The sequence below is a fragment of the Physcomitrium patens genome, chromosome 10, assembly GCF_059467195.1.
Source record: "Physcomitrium patens ecotype Gransden chromosome 10, ASM5946719v1, whole genome shotgun sequence".
NCBI classification, from domain to species: Eukaryota; Viridiplantae; Streptophyta; class Bryopsida; order Funariales; family Funariaceae; genus Physcomitrium; species Physcomitrium patens.
The window spans coordinates 3,328,311-3,348,559 of NC_143419.1; the positions used below are offsets into that span (position 1 = coordinate 3,328,311).

Consider the following 20,249-nt stretch of genomic DNA (forward strand, 5'->3'; position numbering starts at 1 on the left):
TGCAGAAATAGAAAATGGTGTAAGCCTTCGATAGTCCAACTTGTCACAAGGACGAGTGGTCTTGATATTGCGACGAAGTAGCCATACCTTATCACCCAAGATGAATGATGGTTGTTCCTTTCGATAGACATCCGCATTGGCCTTTTGTTGTTCTTGAGCCTCTTTTAACTGCACCTTCATCGTTGCATGTAACTTTGATAAATGAATTGCCAAATCTTTCGCAGCAGGATTATCAACTTTTGAAAAGTCAAAAGTATCAAGTCGTGGATGATAACCATAATTAGCAAAGAAAGGTGTTTGTTTTGTAGAAGAGTGTACCGTGTTATTGTAAGCAAACTCTGCCAATGGCAAAAGAGTTTTCCAATCATCTTGTTGGTAATTAATGGTACATCTTAAATATTGCTCCAAAACTTGATTAACATGCTCCGTTTGTCCATCAGTTTGAGGATGGAATGCCGAAGATAGTTTTATATCCACTTTAAGAATCTTGAAAAGAGTCCACCAAAATCTTGATATAAATTGAGTTCCCCTATCTGATATAATATCCTTAGGTAATCCATGATAGCGATAGATATTGTCAAGAAAGAGCTTAGCTGTTTCTTCACCTGTGATAGATTTTGTACATGGTACAAAATGTGCCATCTTGGTAAAATGATCTACTATCACGAATATAGAGTCATAAGAACCTGAGATTGGAAGATCCGTGATGAAGTCCATAGAAACAGAAGACCATAGTTGTTCTGGAATGGGTAATGGCTGAAGAAGTCCAAAAGGTCGATGACGAGGGATTTTTGATCTTGAGCAAACATCACATGATTGTACAAAATCTTTAACTACCTTCCACATATGAAGCCACCAAAAATCCCTAGATATCAGCTCCAAAGTCTTATTATATTCGAAATGTCCTGCTGCTGGGAAGTCGTGACGAGCTTGAAGAACACGTAAACGTGTTTCTCCTTCTGGAACATATAGGCGTCCTTCGAAATAGAGTAGGTTGTTCTTGAATTCAAATTTAGATGGATCATGAGATTTAGAAGAATTGTTCTTGATATCATGAACAAGAGGGTCTGAAGACATACTTAACTGGACTTGCTTAAGAAAAGTTAAATCAACAGTCAATGTTGATATTATTGCTCGAAGATAAAATTGTTCCGGCTTCAAGAGAACCATTCTTTGTTGCTCAAAAGCTGCATCTCCTTCTTTTGGTGCAAGATAAGAACGTCTAGACAAGGCATCGGATAAACCTTGTTGTTTTCCTGGCCGATCAGTGATGATGAACTCGAATCTTGATAAAGACATGCTCCAACGAGCTTGGCGACGATTTAATACACGTGTTGACATAAAATATTCGAGGTTCTTGTGATCCGTATACACAGTGACTAGATTAGAAGCGCCTTCTAGATAATGATGCCATTTTTGGAAAGAATCCACAATTGCAAGAAGTTCTTTGTCGTGGATCTCATAATTGATTTCTGCTGCTGAGAATTTTCTTGAATGAAAGGCTACTGGATGAAGTTTGTCATCTGTTCCCATTTGTGATAAAACCGCACCCAAAGCAAAGTCCGATGCATCTGTTTCCATAAAAAATGCTTTGGAAAAATCAACACGATACAAGATTGGTGCAGAAACAAACGCTGTCTTTAAAGATTCAAAAGCAACTTCCGCTTCTTGATTCCATTGGAGTTTGTCTTTACAAGTCAAACGTGTAAGTGGAGCTGCAACTCGAGAGAAGTCTTTGATGAAGATCCGATAGTAGTTGGAAAATCCCAAAAAACATTGGACATCTCTTACCGTTTTTGGGATCTTCCAGTCTATAATAGTTTGAACTTTCTTAGGATCCATCATAATTCCATCATTTGAAATGATGTAACCTAAGAAATCGACTTGAGTAGTGTGGAATACATACTTTTCTATCTTGGCATAGAGTCCTGCATCTCTTAATTTTTGTAACACATGACGAACATGAAGTTCGTGTTCTTTTGGATTCTTAGAATAGATCAAGATATTGTCTAGATAACATACTACAAAATCATCCAAAAACTCTCGAAAAATATTATTCATTAGATGTTGAAAAGCTGCTGGTGCATTTGTAAGTCCAAAAGGCATGACGTTGTATTCAAAATGTCCATACCTAGTTCGAAACGCAGTCTTCCATTCATCTCCTTCTTTGATGCGTACTAGATTGTATGCTCCTCGAAGATCTATTTTTGTATAGATCTTAGCTTGATTCAACTGATCAAGAAGTCCGGATATTAAAGGTAGTGGATACCTGTTTTTGATGGTAATCTTGTTGAGTCCTCGATAATCAACACACATCCGCAATGATCCATCTTTTTTCTTCACAAATAGAATTGGAGCTCGTGCCGGAGATTTAGAATGGCGTATGAAATTCTTGGCTAGATTTTCTTCAATATAATTGTTGAGTTCAGCCAACTCATTTTGTGATAAACTATAGATTGGTCCGAATGGTGGTTGTGCTCCTTCTTGAAGGTCAATTGAGCAATCATAGGGACGATGTTCCGGGAGTATATCCGCATTTTTTTTTTCAAATACATCTTGAAATTCTTGATATTGGCTTGGAATGCCACTTGAAGTCTTTTCACCAGTAGAAACGGGTGTAGCATAAATAATGTACAGTGATTCTTTCATAGCAGCATGCAAGAAAGCTTTTGCACCTATAAATACGGGTTTAATTGAACTGGACTTATGACTCTCTACTTGTTTAACTATAATGTTAGTTATACTTTTAGAGAAAGTAAGAGTTCGGGAAATCCAGTCTATTTGAGGGTTGTATTTTTCTAACCACAATAAACCTAAAATGACTAGATTAGAGGGAGATCTAATGATATTAAATACTACAAAACTATTATGACCATTGATTATTACTTCTATAGGAAGGGTTTCATGAGTAATATCTCCAGAAGACAATGGACAACCATCTATGACTTCTACATGAACAGGTTTAGTTTTCTTTACTAAAGATATGCTATGTCTTTTAGTAAATTCTTCATCTAAAAAACACGCTGAGGCTCCTGAATCTAACAAGGCAGAGACTTTGTAATGTTTAGGTCCTATAATAACATTTAATGTAAAACAAGGAGAGGGCTCTGAGGAGAGAATAGGACCTTTACTAGATGTTGTGCAAGGTTCCAGCCGCACGGTCCCTATTGTAGCTGGACAAACTCGTTTTTCGACATATTATCTTCTTTCACAGCCATACTCCTCATTTTGTGATTGTGTCATTTCTTTGGACAATGTTGAGCAGTGTGCTTTGGTTCTCCACAATATAAACATAATCCTTCTTGATGACGACGAGTCTTTTCTTGCTCAGTAAGAGGTTTGAAACGTACTGCATCAATTTGCATATCCTCTACTTCCGAATGTATGTGTTGAACACGTGTTGGTGTTGCCATTGAATTATAGTAACGTTGAGGTCCACTTGTACGGTTGTGAGATCGAAATTCAAAAAGACGATTGTCGCACTTCACAGCAAAGTCAATTGCTTGACTCAATGTTTGAGGATCAAGTAAGTTGAGCATTAATTTTTTTACCTCATATTGTAATCCGTAGAAAAATTGGCTAATAAGTGCAGCATCATCTCACTTGATATCAGTTGCAAGTTGTCGAAATTGTGAAGCATATAACATTACTGATCGATTGCCTTGTCGTAAAATATGAATCTTACTGGTTGCAATACGAATTGCATTATGTTCTCCATACATGGATCGAAACTCCACCAAAAAAGCCTCTAGATTATCCAATATTGGATCTCGTCGTTCAAGAAAAGATGAAAACCACGATAGTGCCGAACCTGAAAGAAGCGTACCAATGAATCTAACTTGTGATCCTGGAGTTGGATAGCTTTGGGGTTGAAGTTCAATCACAAGTTGCACTTGATTGATAAATCCTCGAAACTTGGATCTGGTGCCATCAAACTTCTCGGGTAGGGCAATTCTTGGTTCTCTAACATTTGAAGGGCGTTCTACCATAGGAAAAAGGACATGATTTGGTACAGATGTTGAAGCAGCTCCAACCATTTCTATATCTTCACTTCCTGCCAATCTTGTTGCTCCTTGTGGTGGTAAATTGAGTTGATGCATTGCAAGCATTAACTCCCTCAATTGCTCTTGCATTTGTGCCATTGCACTCTTCAGTTCAAGAAGTTCTGCCATGATAACACTTAGAAGAGAGAAGATGTCTAATATCACTCAAGACAAATAGAAGAGAGGACTTGCGGACAAAGAAAATACTAAAGACAATATCAGTTTAGAAGAGGGTAATCCGCAACTTCTAATACGCTTATATCTTATCAAAAAAAAAGGGGTAATCCACTCTTAATCAAGATTAGACAAAGCTCTGATATTGTAGGTGTACTCTTGTCAATCTGTCAAGGACAAGAACTCGATGAAAAAATAATTCAGACAAGTGAGCCTTCACTCAAAGAGAGGTAACAAAATATATATAAACAAGTATATATATTGAAAGAGGAACTGGAATGGCTATTGCCAAAAGACAAGAAAACTAGAGACCCTTGAAACTAGACTAGAAGCAAGAAAGGAGTTGACAAGAGTGAAGAAGCCTTCAGTCTTGTCTCTATATATACTATCTAACTAGGGGCAACGTGGCGACGTTCTATAGGACCTCCAATATGTATTGACTTTGTAGGACACATGCCTTGACTTACAAGGCAAGTTTTTCTACGTGTGGGCCACATAGTTAGCTTGATCTTCAAGATAACAACATGTGTGGCACATGGCCAACTTGTTGACCACGTTTCTAATCCAAAAAGTCAATTAAAGACACCTATGAAGTCAAAGCAGCATCTAAGAAGTTTGTAGAAAGCTTCCATATTAAATATTATAGAATTAACTTACTTTTATATACTTTTACTTACTTCTACCTATTTCTATATGTAATTATTAGCTTACATGATTATGGTCGTGACAAGTTCTTAGCCAAATTTTTATCAATTTACTCATTTAATGCAGCCAACTCATTGTGTAATAAGCTATAGATTAGTCCAAATAGTAATTGAGCTCCTTCTTAAAAATCAATTAAATAATCATAAGGTCAATGCTTTAAAAAAATATCTACATTCTTCTTTTCAAAAACATCCTAAAAATCTTAATACTAATTTGGAATATCACTTGAAGTCTTTCTACCATCAAAAATGAATGTGGTATACATATTAAAAGATGATCCTTCTTTTGCAGCATGCATGAAAGCTCTCGTTTCTACTAGTAAGGATTTAAATATACTAAATTTATATATTTCTACTTTACTAATAAGATTTTGGATTAAACTACCAAAAATATTAAGGTTATAAGAAATCCAATCTATTTGAGGATTGTATTTTTTTAACCATAATAATTCTAAAATAATTGAACTAAAATGAGATCTAATATTATTAAATATTAGTATAATATTGTGATCTTTAATTATTACATCTAAAGGAAAAATGTTATAAATAACATCTTCATAAGAAAATAAACGACCATCTATGACTTCTATATGTATAGATTTAGTTTTCTTAAGTAAAGATATTTCTTATTTTTTGACAATGCCTTTGTCTATAAAACAAATTGAGGCTCTTGAATCTAATAATATAAAGACTTTGTGATTTTTAGGTCCTAAACATATATCTACTATAAATAAAAGTAAAATATTTTAAAAAAAATAGGACCTTTACTAGATATTGCACATAATTCCAGCCACATAGTCTCTATTATAGTTGAAAAAACTCATTTTTTGATACATTATCTTCTTTGGCAATCGTTCTCTTTATTTTGTGATTACATTACTTCTTTGGATAATATTGAGTAGTGTACTTAGTTTTTCTATAATATAAGCATAAACCCTCTTTTCTTTCTTTGTGAAGAATTTAAAGTATATTGTATTAATTTGTATTGGTTTTGGTCTTGATGAATAAGTTTGTAAAAACTTAGAAATTGCTATCGATACTTGACTTATTTATCTCTAGCCAAATCTTTTCCCTTGACACCTTTCAAATAATCGATTTTTGTATGCAATGGCTTGAGCAATAAATTATTTCATAGATTCTCCTTTTGGCATTGTTAATAATAAATCTTTGACATTATTCTTAAACCTATATAAAAATTGATTAATAAGGGCTTTGTGATTTTAGTCCATGTCATAAGCAAGATTTTGGAATTCAAAAATATATATGGTAGTTGACTATGATCTTTGTTGTGAAGTTAAGAACTTAATCTTTGCTATTATTTCTCAATTATTTGCTCTAAATATGGCCGTAAATACCTTTAGGAATGAATTCAAATCATAAAAGAGTAAAGAATCTTTTTCCATCAAAGATGTAAACTAAGAGAGAGTACTTCTAGATAAAAGTGCATCCATAAATCCAACTTGAGTAAATTCATTAAGATATTGGAAGAAATGCAATCTAAGATAGAATTTGATTTTTTTATAGAAATCTTTAAAATTTTGATCTTGTTCCATCAAATTTCTTGGGCATACTAATCCTTATCCCTATCATACTTGTAGAAGCAAAATTTCTTGGATTTGGTTGTGAGGTTGATCTACTTGCTTCTTTCAACTTCTTGACATAGACTTTGAACTTCTTCTACAGGCATAGGATTAGTATTTCCATAGTTGGCATTGGTGATGCCTGAAATTTCCACCCTAAAAATGTTGGCAAGTTTGTGAAGATCTATAATAGTTGCAAATCTATTCTCACTTCTACCAAGAATAATATCCATGATTTTTCCTTCTATTTCAAATAACCTAACAAATCCACAAGTCAAATTAGAAGAGGGTAATCTATAACTTCTAATATCAAATAAAAATTTCTACAAAGAAAGATATATATTTTTTTTAAAAGAAAAAATTAGTGTTAGAAAATTAAATTATTTGTTTAAAAGTAGATAATTTGTAACCTTCAAAATACAACAATAGAAGTGGAATAATTCCCTCATTTCTAAAACATAATATAAGCTCACAATTATGCTCTAAAATTTAAATTTTTGTTATTTTCCTATTTTATGATAATATTATGCATTTTATGAATCCTAATTAAACATGTTAGATTAGGATTTATATAAGTGGAATTCAGTTTTATAGAATTTTTTAGGATTACAATCCTTGATCGTATAAATCATAGCCTAATTCATTGAATTAGGTTAATTGGACTAAAATGATAAGAGTTAGAAAATTAGAATAGCAACTTAGTTAATTTAATAATTTAGAGGTTATTAGTCATTACTATAAGGGTTGACTAAAAGCCTATGAGTGCATCTATAATCATTCACATGATTTAGGAGTTGGAATTATAATTCTCTAAAAGATTTAAAGAAGTTAGCAATGGTAATTTTGAATTTTCTTCCAAATTTGACAAATTCAAGCGGCATGGTGGCTCTTTTACTTAATGTGAGTCTTTTTAATGCAATGGTGGCACTGGATTTACCTCGTGGAGTGAAGAAAACAAGATCAGCAACTTCTCCTTCAAAATACAAGAAAAGCAATGAAATTCTCATTTTGAAGAATTTCACAAAAATTGCCAAGATCCTTGTAAGTAAAAACTTCCATGAAAATTATAATTGAACATGGATTGAGGCATGTGAGTAGTCGGTACTAGCTTAAAAAAGTGTTTTGAACACAATAGTGAAGTTAGATTTACAAAAAAAATACTTTCTTGACCACTTACAAGAGCCATCAGCCTTGGTAACGAGATTGGCTCTTGAATGAATGAAGGCCATAGATCTAGATTAGGGATCTTAAAAATCAAGGGTGGAAGTGTAGCCACCCTTCTATGAGCCTCCATTCAATTTTATGAGAGAGGTATGGTTTTCCAAGCCCTCTCTCTCTCCTCTTTTGAGTGAAGGGCGGAGCCATGCCAAAATTTGGCCGAAATCCTAATCTTAATTTTAATTACATTTTAATTCTCATTGTGAACCTTGTGATTGTGTTTGTATGGATTTTGAATTGTGATGGATGGTCATTAAGTTTTAAAATATATTTCATTGAGGTAGATATCTCCTTGGACTTTCAAATATCTCAAAGGTTTTAAGGGACTCGGATTTTCTTCAATCAGTCACTCAATTTCCATTGTTTCAATGTGAGATTCTGAATAATTGTAGCCTTTGTTGTTAGTTTTCTAAGAAGATAAGACTTGCTTAATTTGGAAGAAGAAGGAATTTTTGGTGAATTTCTGAGTTTGAGGGAGTCGACTGCCTTTGCAGTTTGAATCAATCAAGTTTGGAAAGGTATTTCTCAGTGCGTAGTGATTGAATTTATTTGAAATTTTGAGATCATCAAGATTTATAAGCTAAGCTCTAAAAGGCACAAGTTTTGTTGAATTTAAAAACAATCTGAATTTTTAGTGAATTTCTAAGTGAAGAGGGTTGGTCATCGTGGCAGTTTGGATCACTCAACTTCAAAGGAGGAATTCTCACGACTGGATCATTAGATTGCAACAAGGATTGTTGGATCAAAAGCGCCTTTAAGTCAGCCTTGCAACAAGCTAAGAATCATTCATATTGAAGCCGATTAAAAATTTTGGCAAATTTTGGAGTAGAAAGGGGTCACTGCCTTTAATCCTTACGTGTTGTCAAGGTACCTTCGCTTTTACCTCTCTCACTTTATTTTTACTCTCGTCTTCACAGTGACTTGTAAGCTCCACATTTCACTTTTTGGCTAATAAATTTTAACTTTAACTTTTAACCTTTAATATTCTCATTTTAAATTTTAACTTTAACTTTTAACTTTTAACTTTTAAATTTTAACTTTAACTTTTAACTTTTAACTTTTTAACTTTAACTTTGAATTTTAACTTTTCACTTATTTTTTTACTTAAACTTTTAATTTTAACTTTTAACTTAAATTTTTAATCTTAATTTTTAATTGTAAATTTTTTTAACTTAACTTTTAACTTAGCTTTTAATTCAAACTTAAGTTTTTATTCTTATGGTCAATTAATAGTAATAACTTAGTTAATTATTTTTATTGTGTTTGCATAGTAAATTTCATTTAATATGTTAATTCAGTGTTGATAATCATTGCTTAGAAGGCCTAAAAATAATTAAATTTTTAATATAAAGATTTAAATTAATCTAACAATTACACAATTGGGAGCTCTCTAATTCCACCTCTTAGACTTGTTGTGTGGCATAGGTTTCATCAAGTGGTGAAATTTGGCCTCACACATAACAAAAATAGTAAATTAGCATCCTTACCAAATTATCAAAGACATGAATCTTGAAAAAATAAAACTTCAATATGCTCTTTTGTCATTCAAAAGAATTAAAAAATCACTCAAAGATAATATAGTATTAAGTTAGAATGGCTATTGCTAAAGACAAAAGATTAGAAAGACTTGAAACAAAACTAAGGACTAGAAAAGCATTGATAAGAATAAAAAGGCTTCACTCTTGGTTCCATATATATTATTTAACTAAGAGCTATGTAGCAATGTTCTATAGAACCTCTAAAATATGTTGACTTTGCAAGACTCATATCTTAACTTGCAAGAAAAGTTTTTTATATATGTGCCATATTAGTAGTATGACACAAGCTACTAAAACATGTGACATATTATTAACTTGTTGACCAAGTTTCTAATCTACCAATTAACAACAAACATATTTTAAATGAACACAACATCTATGAAGCTTTTAGAAAGCTTCTCTAAAAGATATTATGGAATAAATCTATTTTTATCTACTTCTACTTAATCATATTGATAAATATTAGAATAAATATATGTATTTGTGACACAAAGATCATAAAGTTTAAAATTTTAATGATTTATTTATTATAATTAATTAACTGATTAAATTTTAAAATTTAATGTTTGTGGTTCTAAAAATATTGATATGCTTATATTGTTGTAGAGTAATACTACCTTTGATTGGTCATTCATTCAAATGCACAAAAGTCAAATTTGAATTTAAAATGAATTGATGCATTTTTAAAACAAAGTTTTATTTGAAACTTTCAATATACACAAATAGAAATGATACAATAGAATATCTACTATGTAAAAATATCAAAAACCTTAAAAAATACTCAATAGAGTAATGATGTTGTATTGATTTAAAAAATATTATTACCATGAATAATTTAAAGTATTTCTGATCAATTGTGTAAAGACCAACATAAGTTTCAAAATATATATTTTAAACAAAAAAACCGTATTAAAAGTATTTGTTTATTTTATTGTAAAAATAAATGAATTTAAAACCATGTTGATTTTAAGACTTGTTATAATATTAAATTTAATAATGAATTTATGAAAAAATATTTAATTTTAAATTATTTTCATTCCATAAAATTTTATTTGATGCAATCAAATAAAAAATCACTTTTATTTAAATTAATATTTAGTAATTCTTGATGCCATTAAAGATCATGAAAGAATCATCTTGCTCATGAGCTAGTGACCAAATAAACCACTCATATATTCTTATTGTAGCTACATTTATTTTGAATACATTAAAATTAGGCATTACTGATGAGGAAAAAACCCTCAGTGTTACAACATCAAGTTAGAATATAAACTTAAAATATTACATTATTTTAATTTCTTTGTTATGACAACCAAAATAAATAGACAAATAAATTTTTATTTTTTTATTGTAGTTCACACCAATATGGATAAATATGTGTATGTAAGTGTATATATATATATATATATATATACATATATATATATATAATTAGTTAGTTAGTAGAAACATGTGCTATTGGATACAAAAAAGTTGTATTTTAATTTTCAAAGTCAAAAATCAACAACTCCTAAAGAAATGTCAGCCCAAAGAAATAAAAGAAATAATAATATTAATAAAAATATTAAAGAACATGGAAATATTTACATTTCTTTAGTATTATTGGCAAAGGCAATTTCTATTTACTTCAATAGTTAAAATAACTAATTCAATAAATTTTTAAAATAAATTACATTTATTATGGTATTTTTTGTTGTATAATTTTCAAGATAAAAAAATCTTGATTGTATTAGAAGAAGTGCATTATGAAAAATCAACATACAACAAGAAATGACAACATATATTTTGACATTGTGAAAGAGCAACATATGTTTTTGGCTAATGGGAAGACTTCTTTGTCTTGGCCCAATAAGAAAGTTTATTTTTATTTATTTTTATTAAGCCTCAGTCATATAATTAAGCTTCCTTGTAATTTAGATACATGAATCTTTCCAAGCTTATTTTTAACACTATCAAATGAGAAATGGAAGGTTGTATTTATGGATGAATAAAATGGATGAACGTAAATGTGGATGGATAGACGAGTGGATGAATGCCGACTGGAAGCAACGAAGTCGATGCGCTTCAGATGAATGTGGGTCGCATGGTTTGAATTCAAAGAGGGTTCGGTCCTCCACACGCGGTTTTTTCGCGCCGCCTCTGATGCCGTCGCACCGATGTAGTGTTGTAGCATGAAGACTTTGTTAGACACAGTGTATGACTTCCGAGATCGTGTGTTGTATGTACAGCTAAGAGGAGGAACGTTCTGAGATTTCGTACAGGAAGAATACAACTCAGGACATCCATGTCCGTGTCTGCGCTAGGTGCCGAAAAAATGTACCTACTCAACTGAACTCTCTTTATTTCCCTTGGCTTTCCTTTCCATGCTCAGAATCGCGTGGTCTGCTGAAATCTGTACTTGTCTATCTACGAACCCTCATAATGGCTGCTTCCGTCAGTATAATTATACTAATTAATGTGAAAATAATGCTGTATGAACTAATTACAATGAACATGCTGTGAATTTTTTCCACTAAAATGTATTTACGGCGTCTTTATTTGGTACAAGGAGTTTCGAGGAATTTTTGTAACACAGCGCTGATGACTCAGTGTGCTGTTAGTCGAACTCCTGAGAAGCAGCGCTTGACTTCAGCAGGGTTCAAGCTGCTGAGGAGCTTAAGCAGAGAAGCAGCTTTGCGCTTTGCCCGTGGTGTTCCAGACAGGAGCAAGCTGTGAAGAATTGGGACAATGTCCTTAAGATGGAGAAAGATATCGTCGATGACCTTTTGGTCACCACTGAGGCACATAGACAACAGTATCGAGGCGAGGTTTTCGCGTCCTTTAGGCGAGCCATTTCGCAGTAGGGGAAGGAACTCAGAGATGGAAGCCGCGTTGTGTATTGCATCAATGGCATCTGGGGAGGTTGCGAGCAAAGTTAGGACTGCCGCACACGTTTCAGCTATAGAGGATGATTGGTCCGACAAGTGAACAACAAGCAACGGCACCGCACCTGCCTTAATAATCTTGGCTTTGTTGCCATGGTAGACAGCCAAGTTGAACAATGCGGTTACAGCATCTTTCTTCCCTCTTTGCATGCTTCCGTCCCGAAGTAGTGTGATCAAAGATGGAATTGCACCAAACGTGCTTCCGATCTCCACTTTAAACTCATCACTAACAGATATAGAAAACAATGTTGCAGCAGCGTTTTCTCGTGCTTCCATCGTATGACCTGATTTCAAAACCTCAATGATGCGTTCCAATGAACCAGCTGCAACGATCTTTTTACTGTTTTCTTTGACAAGGGAAAGATTCAGCAAAGTTGTGATGGCGTGTTCTTGAGTTTTAGCATCGGAGGATGATAGGAGGGGAAGAAGAAGGGGAACACCCCCAGCTTCTGCAATGGAGATCCTACCGTCCGCTCCACTTTTTGAAAGCAGGTGAAGCTCACGGGCAACATGCTTCTGCACATACACGTTACCAGTAGCTAGTTTCTCGATCAAGAATGTTGCAGTGAGCCTCATAGCCCCAAGGCCAACTCGGGTACTGTGCACGTGTTGAATACCAGCCACTTTTTTACCAGCTTTAAGAGTTCCGTTTTCGTATGGAACGTCGTGGTCTTCACACCACTGTGAAATCAAGCTCTTCAATGCATGATTTGAAATTAGTTTGTTCCGATCAAGCTTCTGACTCGTCTTTGGGCATGTGGAGTGGCCTTCTTGAATCCACCTAGTAATTGATGTCCTGTCATACGTCTGCCCAGTTGTAACAATCACGGGGTCTCGCATGAGGTCAAGGGTAATCGGACAAAGGAACTCAACTGGAGGGCCGACCATCGCAGCGTCTTCACCTGGCCTGCTGGTGGAAACCTCATCCAACCCTTCTCTTCGACTGTTTCTTGAGCTTACTTGAGAAGATTCGTCATCAACTTCGTCAAGGTCTGCCGAGTGAAGCACATACTTCCCGTATCGCACGAAGCTGATTAACCCGGCAATCCCATGCTGTGTCTTTTCATCGTCCTTTCTGTTTTCTTGCATGCTAATATCTTCTAAGCGATGGATCTCCGTCTCACAGTCTGTAGCGTTCAGCAACTGTAGCTTGTTGAAGAGAGATCCCAGTTGAGATAGTCGAGGGATCTCGTTCCTCTCCACCATCTGAAGCATATTGATGGCATTTTCACGCAGTTGAACTTCGACGGGATTCAGCGCGAGGCGTGCTCGGAGCACTTGTGCACGAACTAGCAGGGTTTGTTCCATTGCTTCCTCTGACAGATCCAGAAGCTCCAAAGGCATGGAACTCAGTACACTTCCAAAAGTCTGCGTGAGCTCATAAAAGTATTGATTGTATTCCTCTTGCTCCATAAGCAACCAAAACACGCTCATCTCTCTGCACTCCTCGAGCAGTATGTAGATCCTCTGCACCAATCGGTGTAACTCTTGGAAACCTACCACAGCAGATGGGGGAATAGGGCTGCGAGATTCTCTAATCTCCTCGAAAAGAGCCGCCAACAGCTCGACTCTCCGAACAATGTTCGAGACGTTCCGGCTTTGACATGCCTTCGGTTTCCCACATGACGACACAACCTTCGTCAGGCTGATCAGTGCTTTCAATAAACTCTTCGCGGAGGGAGTCGCTGGGGGAGGCAATGGTAGCATCAGCCGCTTCTTCCTCACGATCTGCACAGGCGCAAGGTGTGCCATACCCAACACCGTCTTCTCTACCGCAAAACTCAACACAACTTCCTATCGATATACTTTGTTTTTCCTTTCCTTCACCCTATTGTCTTTTCACAAAATGCGTTCTGCTGCTTCTCACCACTTCCAGGGGTATATCAACTGTCCAACTCTTTCCGCACGGTCTTAACCTTCTCAATCCTGTCCACAAGTCCTTAGTTGTTATGAGGAAGAGTTAGGGACTTCCAAGCATTTCAAGGCGAGAGTGACTTCGGTCTGACTTGCACCGTCAACGCGCTGCACTTACAACCGAGCCGCCTTTCGTTGGCAATAACGGATGCCGTGTTTCGGTGGACTCAAATTTTGCGTGGTCTTCGGCGTGGCTCCAATTCGGACTTGCTACTGTGGAATAATTGACCTCTAAGTATGTACAGACGTATAGTGGTCGGTATACGTGGATATTGAATTCGTAAATTCTCAAGAAAGAATCTATCATTGATATTTTAAACATGAAGTCATTTTGAGACTGTAAGGTTGTTTGAAATTTGTTACATTTTTATTTTGAAAACTAAGACCACTTGGTTGAATGAGGCACAGTGAGGCCCCTAATTTTTAGGCAACTCTTATATATATATATATATATATATATATAGAGAGAGAGAGAGAGAGAGAGAGAGAGAGAGGATATTGTTAATGTCAGCACAATTTTTGCCACTGCCATTGTCACCTCCTCAACATATTTCTTTGATTTATTTTATTCCAATAAAAAATTAGATCCCTCCTGCCAATGTGTTCTAACTTGGTCACACCTGATGCAAGCAATGTAAAATTGTGCTCCTTATGCACAACAAGCTATTTGCTAGTTTATTTATTAATTATGTTTTTTTTCATCATCGATAGAAAAGAAACATACTTCGTTCTGTTGAATGATATTATTAGAAAAAGTTATTTGAGAATGGTTCCAATCAATGGTTGTGCATAAATAATGTGAAAAGGTCAAAGTTAGTAATACTCTGTTCATGATGCATATCACATTGTGTGGATAATCTTCTATCGCAGGTATGATGTGTGAAATATTTATATATGTGTATATATATATATATATAAAAATATTCTAAACATCAGTGAGATCATTGTGCTCTCTCATTCGAAATCAGCAGCTCTACCTCCTGTAAGATTTTAGTTTTATCATGTAGACTCATTGCAAGCTTTTCGGCTCTTGAGACCATGAAACTTAACCGTGAAATGGTCACCAATATTACAGCTGAATGCGCCAGCAAAGTGAACAAACTGTTCATATCAGCAAAGCTTTACACACTGGGGGTCTTGATCTATTTCGTATCGTTGGTGTGGGTAGAGCCTATGCACAAAATTGCTGTGGTGGGGCTCTCTCAATACTAGAGTTTTGCAGTGATGAAACTAATGAATCAGATAACACAACATGTTCCTACAATAAAACTGTCAGTTTGGAATCGAAAGGGGCTCAAAGATCAGTCTCAGGCATGACACACTTGTGGCGCCCACAGTAATCGCAGGCGTCAGGAGTTTTCGGTGGAGTGCGATTTTCAGCGTGGAGCTTCATGGTAATCAAACTCAAAAACTTCAATCAGTGATTTGCTAGCCTGTGCTATCTGTTCTCGCCTGCACCGAATGTACAAAACAGCTTAACGGCTTGACTTGGATGCATTTGTGGGTGACACAGTGAAATCCATTTAGTAGAAGATAAATTAATCACGACGTGGTCGAGAGTTGAGAAATGTAACGTGATGATAAGAGGTGGCGACAGCCGAATTACATTTCCATGTGTGGGTTTAGCTAGAATCCCCCGATATTTTTAGGGCAATGCACGCATCGTAGGCGGTAGCATTGCCCAACCCCGCCTGGTCCAGCACCACAGCATTCAGAAGCCCACGACCACGAACTTCGTTAATCAACTTGGGGTATCCTTTTTGTACATCTCGTGATTGCTCTCTGAACTCCTCTCCCATCTTATCAGCCTTGTTCACAATAAATAAAACAAGTACATGAGATCCTTCTCAGTCTGCACATAGAGTTCCTACCTACACCAGAACACTACAGGGTGCTGCGATTAAGGAATCTATTCCGTCATTTCCATCTGGTCCGATGAAGATGGAAAGAAGAAGAGGAACATCTGCATAAAAGTCAGATTGTAACACCAGTACCAAAACAAGAAATAACCAGTTCATAAGCAAGGGCCAGCTGTTTCGGTACGAGAATAATGTAGCGAAAACCTTTAGGGGTTAGATCGAAGAATATACCTTTCACAGTGGTTTTGTTCGATGACTACTTCCGGGGAATCTATTCCCACAGCACTGGCCAATGGATTTCCTCCGAAAGTACTGGAGTGCATATTCACAGAGAATGAACTCATAAACTTCACTCAACCATCATCTGATATACAACTTATGTCATATACATTTACATAACACCCAGTAAATAAGGAGGAAGATCCTAAAGCTGTACCATGCACGGCGCTCACAACATTGTACATGGTACAACTTCAAAATTGACACTTCCACAAGATTATCGCCTACCTGCCATTTTCGCCCGGTCTGATGCACAACATGATATATCCTCATCCGCAAGCACCGCACTGACAGGCAACACTTCTGCTCCCAATGCCTTTCCCAGAATCTGCAAATGTAAAACTGGTGAGTTCTTATGTTATTGGAATGCAAACACCCAATCTGTTCTGAAAGAGAAAGGATGACAAATTACAGTCAAAAAGCTCCAGTGGACAAAAACAAGACGTTGAGATTGTTTCCAGCGATTGCAGAATGTATGAATGCACTTACCATTACATCAGGTTTGACATCCTCCCAGTCGCATGTCAAGAGGCGCCCTGTGCGCGCAATCCCTGTATGAATCTCATCGGCTATGATCAGAACTTTATGCTTCGTGCATAATTCTCTGACCTTCAAATATCCATCCGGCGGCAGGACAAACTGCGCGCATATTAACTGTCATGAGGTATAGCTCTAAAAGCATCTATTTCTGTGCTTGTTACTGTAAAGACTATGGAAGCAACAAAAGTATACCCTACAAACCCTGTTTCAGACGAATGTAATGAGTGCCTAATTCTGGCTGGTAGGAAACTAATCAATTTTCCTTAAACCGGGTTGTATTTTAACATATAAACAATCAAGATTTGACACATACCCCAGCTACTCCTTGGATGGGCTCAAACAAGAATGCAGCTATTCTGTCTCCTTTCTCTGCATTTTCATCAATAGAGCATGTTAAGACGCTGCTTACTGAGGGTCTTAGTTAGTGCAAACTGAGACAAAAATTGAACCTCTAGCTACACTGGTTCTCTATGTAAAGTCAAAAGTACTGGTACCAAGCAAAGAATATATGACAAGTTGTGAGACTCATAGCCACTCTGTCCTTGAAGCAGTGTTTCAAGGGCACTAGCGTCACCAAAGTCTACTTTTTTCCTGACCACCTAGTTGTTGAATCACATTCTATCAATCCTCAGTACTTGATAACAAAAATTACAAACCAGTCTCCTGCGCCTACGAGCCACAGTAGATCACAGTAAAAACACACCGAATAACAAGAGCAAACAATTACCCAAGAATCAGCAGTGACACCACTACAGGTGCTAAGAAAAGTGAACTATGGATTTCATTGCACGCGTTGTTCTTATACAGAATAAGTTTCTCTAGTCCAATGGATATCTATTTGTTGTATCGACGGGTGTCCAGAACCATGTCTCGATAATACCTTATCTATGATTATAACATCTACAATGTTGATGTTCATATTCTAATAGTGTCTTACCGACGGAGCATCTATCCATTATATTCAACACCCTCCCTCACTCCGGAGGCTCCACGTTGCGTGCTCGCTGTAGAAAGCTGTGTAAGGGTTTTAGTTTGAAGATCGCTTTACTGTTTGTAGGAATCAACGAGAAAGTAAAAAACTGATGGCGCAAGAGCAGGGAAACCATTGCAATTTACTGGTGGGTCTCACTATTTACTCGGTGTTGTATAAATTCTCCTTGCAATTGTTTTGAAATAGAAGTTTGGTGTGGTTTCTCAAAGTCAATCCTTCGGGCTAGTCATCTGGTCTTTGCTTGTGTTTGGGACAAATCTCTGCAAATGGATGCTGAGGTGATTGGGGAGCTGTTTGTTTCCTGTTCCTGTGAGGGCTTCTAGTCGGAGCAATATTGGAGATGTTTCTCTGGCCGAACTTTTCAAGTTCCTGCTCAACTTCATGGAGTGTGCAATTCTTATGAGGATTTGGAAGAAATTGTAGTGCCTCGTAGTCAAAAATATTATGCTATTAAGTGCAGATTCCATTCCGAAATTTACAGGACTTGGGCAGAATGTGAGGTTGAAGTTAAAGGATTCAAAAATTCTAGGTATAAAGCCGTTAAAAATAGGTTTGAGGCAAAAAAAATATGTACTAGATTACTAGACTATCCTTCCCGTTTATTATTATTATTATTATTATTATTTTTTATTATTTTTTTTATTTATAAACTTTATGCCTCTAATGCTATATAATAATACTGAGTGTATTAACCACATTTAGTCTTTTCCTAAATTTTTCAAGTAGGAATCATCATAGTGGCTATAAATATATTTGTTACTTGTTCCAAGGTTAGAATATATTAAAGATTGATTTCTCCCAATTTAATTTTTTTCTAGTAAAATAATAATGTATTGCTATATGTCTTGTTCTAGGATTAACTCTTGGATTTCTTGTAATATTGATACTTCTTCTATTGTCACAATGAATAATTATTGGTTGTTTGGTTTCTATGTGTAGATTCTTGAGAAGAATAGTTAGTCATGTGGCTTCTTTAAAGGCATTTGGCAACATGCAGTATTCAACTTCAGATGATGATAAGACCACTATTGGTTGTTTTTTGGATGACCATGAAATAAATATATCTCTTATGTTAAAAACAAAACTAGTTATTGATTTTTCTTATTCCAAATATCCTATCTAATTAGAATCTACATATCCAATGAGAGGATTTTGATTAATTTTTTAATATGAATTTTTGTAATCTTAAGTGTTTTTGATGTATCTTAAGATTCTTTTTGTAGCTAGGACATGTGATTTTTAAGGTCTTGCCATGAAACGACTCACAACTCCTTTGAGTTTTATTTTCTTATCTATACATGTTGTCACTAGTGTACAATTTTCTATTCAAAAAGTTACTAAGATATTGTGTACATAGGCCTTTTATATCATGAATATTTCTTCTTTAATATTTATGCATTCTGTTTTAAAATTAAGAGTGACTTCCTCCATTGATAATTTGGACATCTCAAAGTGATCATGTAATTTCTTATTGAATTTATTTATATTTTTTATACAATTTCCAATCATCAAAAGATTGTCAACATATAGTGCAATTAGAATAATCTTATCTTTTCATAATATTGAATATAAGTAATGATTACCTATGTCTTATTGAAAGTCTATTTCTTTTAAATAAGAGTTTATTTTTTTATACCATTCTCGTGACACTTATTTTAAATCGTACAATGCCTTTTGTAACTTGTAAACTATTTATTCTTTACCAACTATTTCAAAACCTTATGGTTGAGTAATACAAACCTCTTCTTTTAAATCTCTATGAAGAAATAGCAGATTTTCTATGGAGAAGATTTGTAAGATATCAAGTTTCATTTTTATGTATGGATTTCATCTTGTCCTAGATAGCTTCCATCTATCTCTTATATTGTGCCGCTTCATGACATGTTGATGGTTCTAGATTTGATAATATCATGAGTCTTATTAAATGATCTCTCATCTACTTTGGTGCTCTTATTTGTTTGCCAACTTATGTGATAATTGGTAATGTCCAAGTTATACTATTTTTCAATTTTGAAAGGTGCATGTTTTTCAATGTTAGGCCATCCATCTATTTCAATATATAAAGTGTAGCTAAAAATAGTCATATTATTTTTGAATATTTTATTTTTATAATTCAAAAATTATTTTTTTTTGTAAAGAATCATGTATGTTATTACAAGGATCTATTAGATGAGTGATTTCTATATTTTCTTAAAGAATCAAAATATTTTGAGTTTAAGATCTTTCTGAATTTGATTTGCCTTCTTAAGAGAGCTTTAAAACTTTTATTCTTTATAACTGAGTATGAGTTGAGATACTTTTGTTGGGATATTTGTTGTCATGATGTCTATATTCTTATTTGCAAGGTTTTTATCTTGAAGTTTGTAGTAATCTATAAAAAAAAATTCTTCGAATATTACATCTCTAAAGACTATAATTTTCTTGAGATTTGTAAGATTTTTATCTTGAAGTTTGTAGTAATCTATAAAAAAAATTCTTCGAATAT

The 20,249-nt window shown here is 34.8% G+C and overlaps 1 protein-coding gene and 1 pseudogene across 1 annotated transcript; both read right to left on the minus strand.

Annotated features, from left to right (window-relative positions):
- Window positions 1-11,834: 11,834 nt before the first annotated feature.
- On the minus strand, window positions 11,835-14,163 carry LOC112287497 (U-box domain-containing protein 1). The gene has a single exon (XM_024530535.3). It carries the CDS (start codon window positions 13,931-13,933, stop codon window positions 11,843-11,845), a length of 2,091 nt encoding a protein of 696 aa, XP_024386303.1. The 5' UTR covers window positions 13,934-14,163; the 3' UTR covers window positions 11,835-11,842.
- An 834-nt stretch (window positions 14,164-14,997) lies between these two features.
- On the minus strand, window positions 14,998-17,191 carry LOC112287802 (ornithine aminotransferase, mitochondrial-like; annotated as a pseudogene).
- Window positions 17,192-20,249: the final 3,058 nt, after the last annotated feature.